Consider the following 14,845-nt stretch of genomic DNA (forward strand, 5'->3'; position numbering starts at 1 on the left):
CATTCAGGCCCCTCACATTCCACTTTATCAGCTGGATTGGGGGGCTCCCCGCCCCCCGGCCGACTAGCCATCTCCTGTTTTAGGCCAGTCCCGTGCCCGCGCCTCCAGTCCCCCGGTTGGGGGAACCCCGCCCCGACCACCTCTTCTGTTTTCAGTTCCCCCTTGGCCAATGCAGCAGCAACCCTGTTTCCCCCCCCCCCCCCCCCCACCCTTACCCCGCTAGATCCATATCTAGCTCTTTTGCTCCCCCCATAACACACCCGTAAGTCAGCTGACACCTGCTGACCCCGGCTTCCTCCGGGGACCCCCCCCCCCCCGGGTGTGGAAATCCCCCCATCTCCTCCCCCAGCAATCTGTGTGCGCTCCTCCACCCCCCCCCCCCCCCCTCTGTCCTTCCCTAATGCCGGAAAAAGTCCGCGCTTTCCTGAGCCAGCCCCGCCCCCTCTGGCGCAGCTCCTGTTGCGGCCTTATCCCAATTCCCCCATCCCCGGGCCTCCCCTCCCTACAGCACCGGCGCCCACATTCCCCACAGTCTCTCCATCAGATCTCTTCCCCCATCCATCGCCCCACCCGTGGAACATTCCTTACGCATAGTTAAAACCCTGTACACAACCAACATCCCCCCCCCCCCACAACCGTAGACCCTCCGTTTGAGTCCAACTTTTCAGTTTGTATAAAGGTCCAAGCCTCTTCAGGCGTTTCAAAGTAGTGGTGTCGATCCTGAAATGTGACCCACAATCATGCTGGCTGCAGCATTCCGAATCTCACCCCCTTCCTATGCAGCACCGCCTTGGCCCGATTAAAACCAGCTCTCTTTTTTGCCACCTCTGCACTCCAGTCCTGATAGATTCGGATCACCGCATTCTCCCACCTGCTGCTCCGTCCCTTCTTGGCCCATCTCAGGACACACTCTCTGTCCACAAAACGATGAAACCTCACGACTACCGCCCTTTTTAAAAAAAAAATTATATATTTTATTCAAATTTTTCGGCCAAACAAAACAGTACAAAGGTTTTTCCCTTTTTACAGCAACAAAACAATATAAATAACAGCGACCGTTTTTTAACAAATAAGTAAATATATATACTAAATGGCAACTGCCATAATAAAAATAATAACTTTCCCAAATAATAAAATCAAACAATCCAATATACATAACCAAGTACAAATATCTATACATAAACACCCCTGAGGACCTTCTCGAGCATCTCCCACACCTATCCTCTACCCCGAAAAATTTACTGAGCCTTGCTCCGGTCATGTGCGCCCTGTGCAAAACCTTGAATTGTATCAGGCTAAGCCTGGCGCACGAGGACCAAGAGTTCACCCTATGTAGGGCATCTGCCCACAGCCCCTCTTCAATCTCTTCCCCCAGCTCCTCTTCCCATTTTCCCTTCAGCTCATCCACCATGATCTCCCCCTCGCCTCTCATTTCCCTGTATATATCTGACACCCTACCATCCCCCACCCATGTCCCTGAGATCACTCTATCCTGAATCTCCTGCGTCGGGAGCTGTGGGAATTCCCTCACCTGTTGCCTCGCAAAAGCCCTCAGTTGCATGTACCAAAATGCATTCCCTTGGGGCAACCCATATTTTTCTGTCCGTGCTCCCAGAGTCGCAAACGTCCCGTCTAAGAACAGATCCCTCAATTGCACAATCCCAGCTCTCTGCCATGCTCTAAATCCCCCATCTATTCTCCCCAGGACAAACCTATAATTTCTTATCGGGGACCGCACCGAGGCTCCCGTCATTCCCCTATGCCGTCTCCACTGCCCCCAAATTTTCAGTGTTGCCACCACCACTGGACTTGTGGTGTATTTCTTCGGGGTGAACGGCAACGGTGCCGTCGCCAGTGCTTGTAGGCTGGTTCCTTTGCAGGACGCCATCTCCAATCTCTTCCACGCTGCTCCCTCCCCTTCTCCCATCCATTTACACACTGTAGCGCACAAAGACTCCGAGAGACTAATAGAGTGAAGTCGATGAGGCTTTATTAAGCGTGACTGTTCCCCCGCAGTTCAGTAGTAGACTGCCTGCGGTGGAGGACTCCAGGTACTTTAGCTCCGCCTTCAGGGCGGAGCTAGAGGTCAACGTCCAACCAGGACCCGAGATCTGTCAGCCAATGACATCATGGCTTCACAGTCCCACATGACCCCTAATGCATACTACCACATTCACCCATTGTTAAAAATGAACCCGGCGGGGTGATGCTTCGCATGGTGGTAAGGGTTTACAAGGCTGGTCCTGGGAGGAAAATTTTGCATGTTATTACAGTATGTACAAGGTTTTTTTTTTTTTGTTTCAAACTATTTACAGTAATCGTCAGGAAAAGACAAAATGTTCTCGTTAAAAGTCCACATATTGTACTGTTAGATCGACGCCACGAGTTGGTTGGGCGGTCTGGTCGTCTGTGTCGATCGCCTCGGCCCCGGTGGTGGTGGTGCTTGTTCCGGTGTTGTCGTCTCCGGGAGCCTTACGGTTTCAGCTTGGGCTTCATTCCTGGTCGGGCCTGGGAGGAGGACTGATCCTCCTGGGAAGGGGGCGGTTGCGGGGTGCGGCGGTGGCAGGAAGGGGGGGGGTTGGGTGATTGGTGTCGGGGGGGGGGTGTGTGTGTTGCCGGCGGGCGCCAGATCTCGCAGAGAGACCGTGTCCTGTCGGCCGTCGGGGTACTCCACGTAAGCGTACTGCGGGTTCGCGTGAAGGAGGTGAACCCTTTCGACCAACGGATCCGACTTGTGCGCCCGCAGGTGCTTTCGGAGCAAGATGGGTCCTGGGGCCGCCAGCCAGGTCGGCAGCGACGTTCCAGAGGAGGACTTCCTGGGGAAGACAAGGAGGCGCTCATGAGGCGTTTGGTTAGTGCTAGTACACAGTAGTGACCGGATGGAGTGGCGGGCGTCCGGAAGGACCTCCTGCCATCGTGAAACTGGGAGGTCCCTGGACTGTAGGGCCAGTAGGACGGTCTTCCAGACCGTGCCGTTCTCCCTCTCTCCTTGCCCGTTCCCCCGGGGGTTGTAGCTGGTCGTCCTGCTCGAGGCTATCCCGTTGCTGAGCAGGAACTGGCGCAGCTCGTCACTCATGAAGGAGGACCCCCTGTCGCTGTGGACGTATGCGGGGCAACCGAACAGTGTGAATATGGTGTTCAGGGCTTTAATGACTGTGGCCGCGGTCATGTCAGAACAGGGGATGGCGAATGGGAAGCGGGAGTACTCGTCCACCACATTAAGGAAGTATATGTTGCGGTCGGTGGAGGGGAGGGGTCCTTTGAAATCCAGACTAAGGCGTTCAAAGGGGCGGGAAGCCTTAATGAGGTGCGCACCATCCGGCCTGAGAAAATGCGGTTTGCACTCTGCGCAGATGTGGCAGTTCCTTGTGACTGTACGGACCTCCTCTAAGGAGTATGGGAGGTTGCGGGACTTGATAAAGTGGTAAAACCGAGTGACCCCCGGGTGGCAGAGGTCCTCGTGGAGGGTTTGGAGGCGGTTAATTTGTGCGTTGGCACATGTGCCGCGGGATAGGGCATCGGATGGCTCGTTCAGCTTTCCGGGACGATACAAGATCGCGTAGTTGAAGGTGGAGAGCTCGATCCTCCACCTTAAGATCTTGTCGTTTTTGATTTTGCCCCGCTGTGCATTATCGAACATGAAGGCTACCGACCGTTGGTCCGTGAGGAGAGTGAATCTCCTGCCGGCCAGGTAATGCCTCCAATGTCGCACAGCTTCCACTATGGCTTGGGCTTCCTTTTCCACTGAGGAGTGGCGGATTTCTGAAGCGTGGAGGGTTCGGGAGAAAATGGCCACTGGTCTGCCGCTTGGCTAAGGGTGGCCGCTAGAGCTACGTCGGAGGCGTCGCTCTCGACCTGGAAGGGGAGGGACTCGTCGATGGCGCGCATCGTGGCCTTTGCGATATCCGCTTTGATGCGGCTGAAGGCCTGGCAAGCCTCTGTCGACAGAGGGAAGGTCGTGGTCTGTATTGGGGGGCGGGCCTTGTCTGCGTACTGGGGGACCCACTGGGCGTAGTATGAAAAGAACCCCAGGCAGCGTTTCAGGGCTTTTGAGCAGTGCGGGAGGGGAAATTCCATGAGGGCGCGCATACGTTCGGGGTCGGGGCCTATTATCCCATTGCGCACTACGTAGCCCAGGATGGCTAGCCGGTTGGTGCTAAAAACGCACTTGTCCTCGTTGTACGTGAGGTTCAAGGCTTTAACGGTCTGGAGGAATTTTTGGAGGTTGGCGTTGTGGTCCTGCTGATCGTGGCCGCAGATGGTTACATTGTCGAGATACGGGAACGTGGCCCGCAACCCGTGTTGATCAACCATTCGGTCCATCTCTCGTTGGAAGACCGAGACCCCGTTTGTGACGCCAAATGGGACCCTTAGGAAATGGTATAATCGCCCGTCTGCCTCGAAGGCTGTGTACTTGCGGTCACTTGGGCGGATGGGGAGCTGATGGTAGGCGGACTTGAGGTCCACGGTGGAGAAGACTTTATATTGGGCAATCCGATTGACCATGTCGGATATGCGGGGGAGAGGGTACGCGTCTAGTTGTGTGTACCTGTTGATGGTCTGGCTATAGTCTATGACCATCCTTTGCTTCTCCCCTGTCTTTACTACTACCACCTGTGCTCTCCAGGGACTATTGCTGGCCTGGATTATGCCTTCCTTTAGTAGCTGCTGGACTTCGGACCGAATGAAGGTCCGGTCCTGGGCGCTGTACCGTCTGCTCCTAGTGGCGACGGGTTTGCAATCCGGGGTGAGGTTTGCAAACAAGGACGGGGGTTGCACCTTGAGGGTTGCGAGGCCGCAGATAGTGAGTGGGGGTATTGGGCCGCCGAATTTGAAGGTTAGGCTCTGTAGATTGCACTGGAAGTCTAATCCCAGTAATGTGGGGGCGCAGAGTTGGGGAAGGACGTAGAGCCTGTAGTTTTTGAACTCCCTCCCTTGCACCGTTAGGGTAACTATGCAGAAGCCTTTGATCTGTACGGAGTGGGATCCTGCAGCTAGGGAAATCTTTTGTGCGCTGGGATGGGTGGTCAAAGAACAGCGTCTTACCGTGTCGGGGTGGATAAAGCTCTCCGTGCTCCCGGAGTCGACTAGGCATGGTGTCTCGTGCCCGTTTATCAGCACCGTTGTTGTCGTCGTCTGGAGTGTCCGGGGCCGAGCTTGGTCCAGCGTCATTGAAGCGAGACGTGGTTGTAGTAGTTGAGCGTCTTCTTCGAACCCCGTGGAGCCGTCGACACTGGGGTCCGTTGTTGCCATCCAAGATGGCATCGGGGTTGAACAAAATGGCTGCCCCATGCATCGCACATGGCTGGGGGGTCACAAGATGGCAGCGGGGGTGGACAAAATGGCCGCCCCATTCGTCGTACAGGTCTGGGGTGGTCCAAGATGGCGGCGCCCTTCCTCCCCTCGTGGTGGCCGGGACCCAAAATGGCGGCGTCTGCGGGTCGCACATGGGGCGCTGGGGGGGTTGGGGAGCATTAGGAACGCGCGGGGCTCCCTCATCAATTGGTAGCGCCGGCGGGTCATACGTGGGGCGCGGGGGGGGGGGGTTTGGGGGGCGTTAGAGACGCGCAGGACTCCCTCTTCTCCGGGGAGAGCGGTGGTCGGGACCCAAAGTGGTAGCGCCGGCGGGTCATACATGGGGTGCGGGGGGGGGGGGGCGGGTTTGGGGAGCGTAAGCGGCGTGCAGGGCTCCCTGTTCTCCTGGGACCGCGGCGACCTCGCAGGACCGGCACACAGCCGCGAAATGGCCCTTTTTCCCGCAGCTCTTGCAGATCGCTGTGCGGGCCGGGCAGCGCTGCCGGGGGTGTCTCGCCTGGCCGCAGAAATAGCAGCGGGCGCCCCCGGTGCGACTTGGCGTTTGGACCGCGCAAGCCTGTGGGGTGTCCGGGGTGGGGGGGGGTGGGTTTATCGCGACGGGTACGTACGGAGCCCAATGGGCTGCCGCGCGGTCGGGGCCGTAGGCGCGGGTATTTCGCGCGGCCACGTCTAGGCCACTGCTAGGGCCCGTGCCTCTGAGAGTCCTAGCGACTCTTTTTCTAGAAGACTTTGGCGGATTTGGGAGGAGTTCATACCTGCCACAAAAGCATCGCACATTAACATGTCCGTGTGTTCATTTGCGTTCACCGACGGGCAGCTGCAGGCTCGTCCCAAAATTAGTAGCGCGGCGTAGAATTCATCTATCGATTCTCCGGGACTTTGCCGTCTCGTTGCAAGTTGATAGCGAGCGTAGATCTGGTTTACTGGGCGGACATAGAGACTTTTTAGTGCTGCGAACGCCGTCTGGAAATCCTCTGCATCTTCGATGAGAGAGAAAATCTCCGTGCTTAACCTCGGGTGCAGGACCTGTAGTTTTTGGTCTTCTGTGACCCGGCCGGTGGCCGTTCTGAGGTAGGCCTCAAAACAAGTCTGCCAGTGCTTGAAAGCTGCTGCCGCGTTCACTGTGTGGGGGCTGATCTCAGGCATTCCGGGATGATCCTGAGTTCCATAGTCCTTTAGTCACGCTTAATAAATTGTAGCGCACAAAGACGAATAGAGTGAAGTCGATGAGGCTTTATTAAGCGTGACTGTTCCCGCGCAGTTCAGTAGTAGACTGCCTGCGGGGGAGGACTCCAGGTACTTATACTCCGCCTTCAGGGCGGAGCTAGAGGTCAACATCCAACCAGGACCCGGGATCTGTCAGCCACTAACATCATGGCTTCACAGTCCCACATGACCCCTAATGCATACTACCACACACACCATTGAGACATTGGCAGCCCAATAGTACTCACTTAAGTCCGGAAGTGCCAGTCCCCCCCCTATCCCTGCTACGCTGCAAAAACCCCCTCCTCACTCTCGGGGTCTTCCCAGCCCACACAAAACTCATGACACTTTTCTCGATTTTCTTGAAAAAAGCCTTCGTGACCATCACTGGGAGGCTCTGAAACACAAAAAGGAATCTCTGGAGGACTACCATTTTGACCGCCTGCACCCTACCCACCAGTGACAGGGGCACCATGTCCCATCTCTTAAAATCCTCCTCCATCTGTTCCACCAATCGTGTTAGATTAAGCCTATGTAAGGTTCCCCAACTCCTGGCTATCTGAATCCCTAAGTACCGGAAATCTCTTGTTACCTTCCTCAGCGGTAAATCATCTATTCCCCTGCTCTGCTCCCCCGTATGCACCACAAAGCACTCACTCTTCCCCATATTCAATTTGTACCCCGAGAATTCCCCAAACTCCCTGAGTGTCCGCATTATCTCGGGCATCCCCTCCACCGGGTCCGCAACATACAGCAATAAATCATCCGCATACAATGATACCCGGTGTTCTCCTCCCCTGAGTACTCCTCTCCACTTCCTGGAGCCCCTCAGTGCTATGGCCAGGGGCTCAATTGCCAATGCAAACAGTAACGGAGACAGGGGACACCCCTGCCTCGTCCCTCTATAAAGACGGAAGTAGTCAGACTTCTGCCTGTTCGTGACCACACTTGCCACCGGGGCCCTATATAGCAGCTGTACCCATCCAATAAACCCTTCTCCAAAACCAAATCTCCTCAACACTTCCCACAGATAGTCCCACTCCACTCTGTCGAATGCTTTCTCAGCGTCCATCGCCACCACTATCTCCGCCTCCCCCTCTGGTGGGGGCATCATCATCACCCCTAGCAGCCTCCGTATGTTCGTGTTCAGCTGTCTCCCCTTTACGAACCCAGTTTGATCCTCGTGGACCACCCCCGGGACACAATCCTCTATCCTCGTCGCCATCACCTTGGCCAGGAGCTTAGCATCTACGTTCAAAAGGGAAATGGGCCTGTAGGACCCACACTGCAGCAGGTCTTTTTCCTTCTTCAAAAGTAGCAATATCGTCGCCTCTGACATAGTCGGGGGCAACTTCCCCCTTTCCCTGGCCTCATTAAAGGTTCTCGTCAAAAGTGGGGCCAGTAGGTCCATATATTTCCTATAAAATTCCACCGGGAACCCATCCAGTCCCGGGGCCTTTCCCGCCTGCATGCTCCCAATCCCCTTTACCACCTCCTCCATCTCAATCTGTGCTCCCAGTCCCGCCCTCTCCTGCTCCTCCACCTTCGGGAATTCCAGCTGATCCAGGAAACACATCATTCCCTCCTTCCCTTCCGGGCGCTGAGCCTTATATAACCTCTCATAGAATTCCTTGAACACCCCGTCCACTCTCTCTGCTCCCCGTTCCATCTCTCCCTCCTCATCTCTCACCCCACCTATCTCCCTTGCCGCTCCCCTCTTCCTCAATTGGTGGGCCAGTAGCCGACTCGCCTTCTCTCCATACTCGTACTGTACACCCTGTGCCCTCCTCCACTGTGCCTCTGCCTTACCCGTGGTCAGCAGGTCAAATTCCACATGTTACCTTTGTCTTTCTCTGTACAGTCCCTCCTCCGGTGCCTCTGCATATTGCCTGTCCACCCTCAGAAGTTCTCTCAACAATCGCTCCCTTTCTTTACCCTCTTGCTTCCCTTTATGTGCCCTTATGGATATCAGTTCCCCTCTGACCACCGCCTTCAATGCCTCCCAGACCACTCCCACCTGAACCTCTCCGTTGTCATTAAGCTCCAAGTACCTTTCGATACACCCCCTCACCCTTAGACATACCCCCTCATCCGCCAATAAGCCCATATCCATTCTCCAGAGTGGGTGCTGTTCTTTTTCCTCTCCTACCTCCAGGTCTACCCAATGTGGGGCGTGGTCCGAAATGGCTATGGCCGTATATTCCGTCCCTGTCACCTTCGGAATCAGTGCCCTTCCCAAGACAAAAAAGTCTATCCGTGAATATACCTTGTGAACATGGGAGAAAAATGAGAACTCCTTACTCCTAGGCCTAATAAATCTCCAGGGGTCTACTCCTCCCATCTGCTCCGTGAAGTCCTTGAGCACCCTGGCTGCTGCCGGCCTCCTCCCGGTCCTGGACCTCGACCGGTCCAGCCCTGGATCAAGCACCGTATTGAAGTCTCCCCCCATTACCAACTTTCCCGCCTCCAGGTCCGGGATACGCCCCAACATACGCCTCATAAAATTTGCATCATCCCAGTTCGGGGCGTATACGTTCACCAGAACCACCGCCTCCCCTTGCAATTCGCCACTCACCATCACATATCTACCCCCACTATCCGCCACTATGGTCTTTGCCTCAAACAGTACCCGTTTCCCCACTAAGATAGCCACCCCCCTATTCTTCGCATCTAAACCTGAATGAAACACCTGCCCCACCCATCCTTTACGTAGTCTGACCTGGTCTATCAGTTTCAGGTGCGTCTCCTGCAACATAACCACATCTGCCTTTAATTTCTTTAGGTGTGCGAGTACCCGTGTCCTTTTAATTGGCCCGTTCGGCCCTCTCTCGTTCCACGTGATCAGCCGGGTTGGGGGGCTCTTTACCCCCCCCCCCCCCACTTGTCGACTAGCCATCCCCTTTTTTAACCCAGCTCCTCACCCGGTTCCCACGTACCTGTATATCCCACCGACGGTGCCCCCCCGTCTCGACCACCCCGTGCCATAACAGCTCCCCCTTCTCCTTAGCAGCGGCAACCCAGTTAACCGCCCCCCCCCCCTGCTAGATCCCCATCTAGCGTAGGTGCACTCCCCATGTTGCTCCCAGAAGTCAGCGAACTCTGGCTGACCTCGGCTTCCCCCTTTGCCCTCGGCCCCTCACTGTGCGAGGCCCCCTCCTTGCTGCGTCCCTGTTCCCGCCACAATTACCATAGCGCGGGAGCAAAGCCCGCGTTTCCCACTCGGCCCTGCCCCTAATGGCGCATTTCCTTTCTCCTTCCCCTTTCCTTCCCACCGGCGCCCACCGTTCCTCATACTCCTCCCCCCCCCCCCACCCCCCACCCCCCAACGAGGGGAAGAGGGAAAAGTTACAGGGTCGAAGAATTAACAAATTGAAAAATCATCCCCCCCCCCCCCCCCCCCCGCTTCCTCGACCCACATAATCACCCCACCACTTTATCCCAGAAGCTCTTTCTCTCGCCAGACTATTCCAGCTTCTCGTCCACAATGAATGTCCACGCCTCTTCTGCCGTCTCAAAGTAGTGGTGCTTCCCTTGGTGTGTGACCCACAGTCTCGCCGGTTGCAGCATTCCAAATTGAACCATTTTTGTGAAGCACCGCCTTAGCCCGATTGAAACTTGCCCTCCTTCTCGCCACCTCCGCACTCCAATCCTGGTATACGCGGATCACCGCGTTCTCCCACCTACAGCTCCGAGTTTTCTTCGCCCATCTGAGGACCGTCTCTCTGTCATTGTAGCGGAGAAACCTCACCACTATAGCTCGAGGTATTTCTCCAGCCTTTGGTCTTCGCACCAGAACTCGATAGGCTCCCTCCACCTCCAAAGGGCCCGTCGGGGCCTTTGATCCCATTAGCGAGTGAAGCATCGTGCTTACATATGCCCTGACGTCCGCCCCCTCTGCGCCTTCGGGAAGACCCAGGACTCTTAAATTCTTCCTCCTCGAATTATTCTCCAGTGCTTCGAACCTCTCCACACTCCTTTTGTGCTGTGCCTCGTGCGTCTCTGTCTTCACCACCAGGCCCTGTATTTCATCTTCGTTTTCAGCAGTCTTTGCCTTCACGACCCGAAGCTCCAGCTCCTGGGTCCTCTGCTCCTCCTTTAGCCCTTCAATCGCCTGTAGTATCGGGGCCAACACCTCCTTCTTCAACTCCTTCAGCTCTTCCACAGAGCGCCGCAGGAACTCTTGTTGCTCCGGGCCCCATAACAAACGGCCACCTTCCGACGCCATCTTGCTTCGAGCTTCCCTTCCTTGCCGCTGCTCCAGAGGATCTTCTGCAAACCGGCCGCTATCCTCTCCTTTTTCCATGTGTATCTGGGGGGATTCCCTTCTAGTTTACCGCACAGTGATTTTGGCCGTTTAAATTGCCGTTGGGGCTCCTATCAAGAGCCCAAAAGTCCGTTCCAACGGGAGGTGCCGAAACGTGCGACTCAGCTGGTCATTGCCGCACCCGGAAGTCTTCACGACTACTGCTCTTGGCGGCTCGTTGGCCTTGGGTCTCCTCGCCAGGACCCGATTAGCCCCATCTAGCTCCAGGGGACTCGGAGGGGCCTCCGCACCCATCAGCGAATGGAGCATCGTGCTCACATATGCCCTGGCATCGGCCCCCTCCACCCCTTCAGGGAGACCCAGAATCCGAAGATTCTTCCTCCTCGACCTGTTCTCCTGGTCCTCGAATCTTTCGGCCCACCTCTTGTGCGGCGCCTCGTGCGCCTCCATCTTCATCATATACTATGGAAGGGGGACCTTGCTCTCACCTTCCCACACGGGAGGTTGTCGAAAAATTTCCGTTGGGGCTCCTCTGGAGAGCCCAAAAGTCCATTCTAGCGGGAACCGCCGAAATGTGCGGCTTAGCTCCGCATTGCCGCAACCGGAAGTCTGGGAATCAGCAAAGATAATGTGATGGTTTGATTCTGCCTTGTTGGAAATGGTCATTTTGTGGCACAAATATCATTTACCACTTGTCAGCCCAAGCATGGACTACTTCAGTTTTGGAGGAGTTGCAAATGGTTTGAAACATGCAGTTATCAATGAACATCCCCATTTCTGACCTTTTATGAAGGAAGGAAGGTCATTGGTGAAGCAGCTGAAGAAAGTTGGGCTTGGAATACAACCCTGAGGGACTCTTTCAGTGATGTCCTGGAACTGCGATGGTTGACCAACAACCACAAATGTCTTCCTTTGGGCTAGGTATGATTCTAACCAACAAGTTTCCCCCTGATTCCCAATGACTCTAGTTATGCCAGGTCTCCTTGATGCCACACACGATAAATGTGGCCTTGCATCACACTCCCCTCACCAGTGGAATTCAGCTGTTTTGTCCATGTTTAAAACAAAACTGTAATGGGGTCAGGAGCTGAGTGACCCTGGCAGAATCCAAACTGATATCAGTGGACAGGATATCGATAAACAAATGCCACTTTAAAAAAACAAAACAACAACTTGTTTTAAAACAACTTGTTTTAAATAAATTTAGAGTACCCTGATTAGTAAGTTTGCAGACGACACAAAGGTTGGTGGAATTGCGGATAGCGATGAGGACTGTCCGAGGATACAGCAGGATTTAGATTGTTTGGAGACTTGGGCTGAGAGATGGCAGATGGTTAATCCAGACAAATGTGAGGTAATGCATTTTGGAAGGTCTAATGCAGGTAGGGAATATACAGTGAATGGTAGAACCCTCAAGAGTATTGAAAGTCAGAGGGATCTAGGTGCACAAGCCCACAGGTCACTGAAAGGGGCAATCCAGGTGGAGAAGGTAGTCAAGAAGGCATACGGCATGTTTGCCTTCATTGGCCGGGGCATTGAGTATAAGAATTGGCAAGCCATGTTGCAGCTGTATAGAATCTTAGTTAGGCCACACTTGGTGTAGAGTGTTCAATTCTGGTCGTCACACTACCAGAAGGATGTGGAGACTTCAGAGAGGGTGCAGAAGAGATTTACCAGGATGTTGCCTGGTATGGAGGGCATTAGCTATGAGGAGCGGTTGAATAAACTCGGTTTGTTCTCACTGGAACGACGGAGGTTGAGAGGCGACCTGATAGAGGTCTACAAAATTATGAGGGGCATAGACAGAGTGGATAGTCAGGCTTTTCCCCAGGGTAGAGGGGTCAATTACTAGGGGGCAGAGGTTTAAGGTGCGAGGGGCAAGGTTTAGAGGAGATGTACGAGGCAAGTTTTTTTACACGGAGGGTAGTGGGTGCCTGGAACTCGCTGCCGGAGGAGGTGGTGGAAGCAGGGACGATAGTGACATTTAAGGGGCATCTTGACAAATACATGAATAGGATGGGAATAGAGGGAAACGCACCCAGAAAGTGTAGAAGATTTTAGTTTAGACGGGCAGAATGGTCGGCACGGGCTTGGAGGGCCGAAGGGCCTGTTCCTGTGCTCTACTTTTCTTTGTTCTTATCCAATTATTTTTGTCCAATTGAGGGCAATTTAGCGTGGCCAATCCACCTAACCTGCACATCTTTGGGTTGAGGGGGCGAAACCCACACAGACACTGGGAGAATGTGCAAACTCCACATGACAGTGGGCTGGGATCGAACCCAAGTCCTCAGTGCCGCAGGCAGCAGTGCAAACACTGTGCCGCCCCCAAGCGAATGCTACTTGACAGCACTGTTGATGACCCCTCCCATCACTTTACTGACTATCGGAAAGACTGATGGAATCTGGGTTGGATTCGTCCTGCTTTTTGTGTAAAGGACATACCTGGGCAATCTTCCACATGCTGGCTGTTTATAAAAAAAATTAAAAAAAATTATTGTCACAAGTAGGCTTACATTAACACTGCAATGAAGTTACTATGGAAAAAACCCTAGTCGCCACATTCTGGCACCTGTTCAGGTACACTGAGGGAGAATTCCGCATGTCCAAATTACCTAACAGCACGTCTTTCGAGACTTGTGGGAGGAAACCGGAGCACCCGGAGGAAACCCATGCAGACATGGGGAGAAGGTACAGACTCTGCGCAGACAGTGACCCAAGTTGGGAATCTAATCTGCGACTGTAAGGAATAGAACCTGGGACCCTGGTGTAACAAACAGCGTGGCTAGGGGCATGGTTCTGGAGCACACACTTTCAATACTATTGCCAGAAAGTAGTCAGGGCCTTCAGCTGTTTCATGATATCCTGTGGAGTGAATTGAATTGGCTGAAGACTGGCACCTGTGATGCTGAGGACAACCTGGAGGGAGCAGAGATGAATCATCAAGTCAGCGCTTATGGATGAAGATTGCAGCAGATGCTTCAGCCTTATCTTTTTGCACTGACTTGCTGGGCTCCCTGAGAATGGGGACATTTTGTGAGCCTCCTCTAGTGAATACTTTAATTGTTCACCACCATTCATGACTTGATGTAGCAGGACTAATTAGCTTGGATCTGATCCATTGGTTGTGGAATTGCTTAACTTTGTCCACTACTTGCTGTTTCACACGCAACTTCACTGGTTCACAACTTATTTTTAGGTATGCCTGGTGCTGCCCTTGGCATGCCTTCCTGCACTCATTAAACCAGGGTTGATCCCTTGGCTTGGTGGTAAGGATAGTGGGAGTCTGCTGGGCCATTAAATTACAGATTGTGTGCAATTCTGCTATTGATGGTCTGCAGTGCCTCATTGTTGGGCAGTCTTAGTTGCTAGATGTGTTTGAAACTTATCTCAATTAGCTTGGCAGTGCCACACAACGGGTGCACCCATTGTGAAGACCAGACTTGGTTCCCACAAGGACTGTGCAGTGGTCACTCCTACCGATACTGTTAAGGCAGGCAGGTTGGTGCAGATGAGGTAAAGTGTGTTTTTCCCTCCCCACTTGCTGCAGACCTAACCTAGCAGTCACGTTCTTGTTCAACATGGAGGAATACTGATTCATCAGCTGAGGGGTGGGGTTGCAGTATTTGGTAATCAGCAGGAGGTTTCCTCGCCCATGTTTGAGGCTTTGAGGTCCAGAGTCAATGTTGAGGACTCCCAGGGTAACTCCCTGACTATACCAGTGTACTGCCATCTCTGTGTTGGGTCTGTCGTGCCAGTGGGACAGGACATACCAAGGAATGGTGTCTGGGCCATTATCTGTAAGATATGATTCTGTGAGTATCACTATGCTGTTGCCTGTCTGATCTGTGAGACATCTCTCTCAATTTTGACACAAGCTCTCAGGTGTTAATAAGGAGTGCTTGGCAAGGCCTCAGGGCTGTTTACTATTTTCCATTTCTGAGATCGGTGTTGGTTGGTCTGTCCGGTTTCATTCCTTATTGACTTTCTAGAAGTTTGATACATCTGAGTGGCTTGCTAGGCCATTTTGGAAGGTGCTTAAAAGTCAACCGCATTGCAGTG

General features: G+C 53.8%; 1 protein-coding gene across 5 annotated transcripts in view; it reads left to right on the forward strand.

The window, feature by feature from the left end:
* The window catches only part of LOC140384389 (inner centromere protein A-like), a 111,056-nt gene that overhangs the window by 8,315 nt on the left and 87,896 nt on the right, over positions 1 to 14,845 (forward strand). For 2 of the 5 annotated variants that reach the window (XM_072466050.1, XM_072466051.1), the window contains exon 1: positions 2,753 to 2,851. The exons of 1 other annotated variant lie outside the window; for it this stretch is intronic. In XM_072466050.1, coding sequence (XP_072322151.1) covers positions 2,840 to 2,851 — 12 coding nt within the window. In that variant the 5' untranslated portion in view covers positions 2,753 to 2,839. Of the gene's footprint in view, positions 1 to 2,750; positions 2,852 to 14,845 lie in introns of those variants that run through there. 2 more of the 5 variants (XM_072466045.1, XM_072466048.1) reach the window with 2 other exon arrangements.

Source organism: Scyliorhinus torazame, chromosome 10, assembly GCF_047496885.1.
Source record: "Scyliorhinus torazame isolate Kashiwa2021f chromosome 10, sScyTor2.1, whole genome shotgun sequence".
Taxonomy (NCBI): Eukaryota; Metazoa; Chordata; class Chondrichthyes; order Carcharhiniformes; family Scyliorhinidae; genus Scyliorhinus; species Scyliorhinus torazame.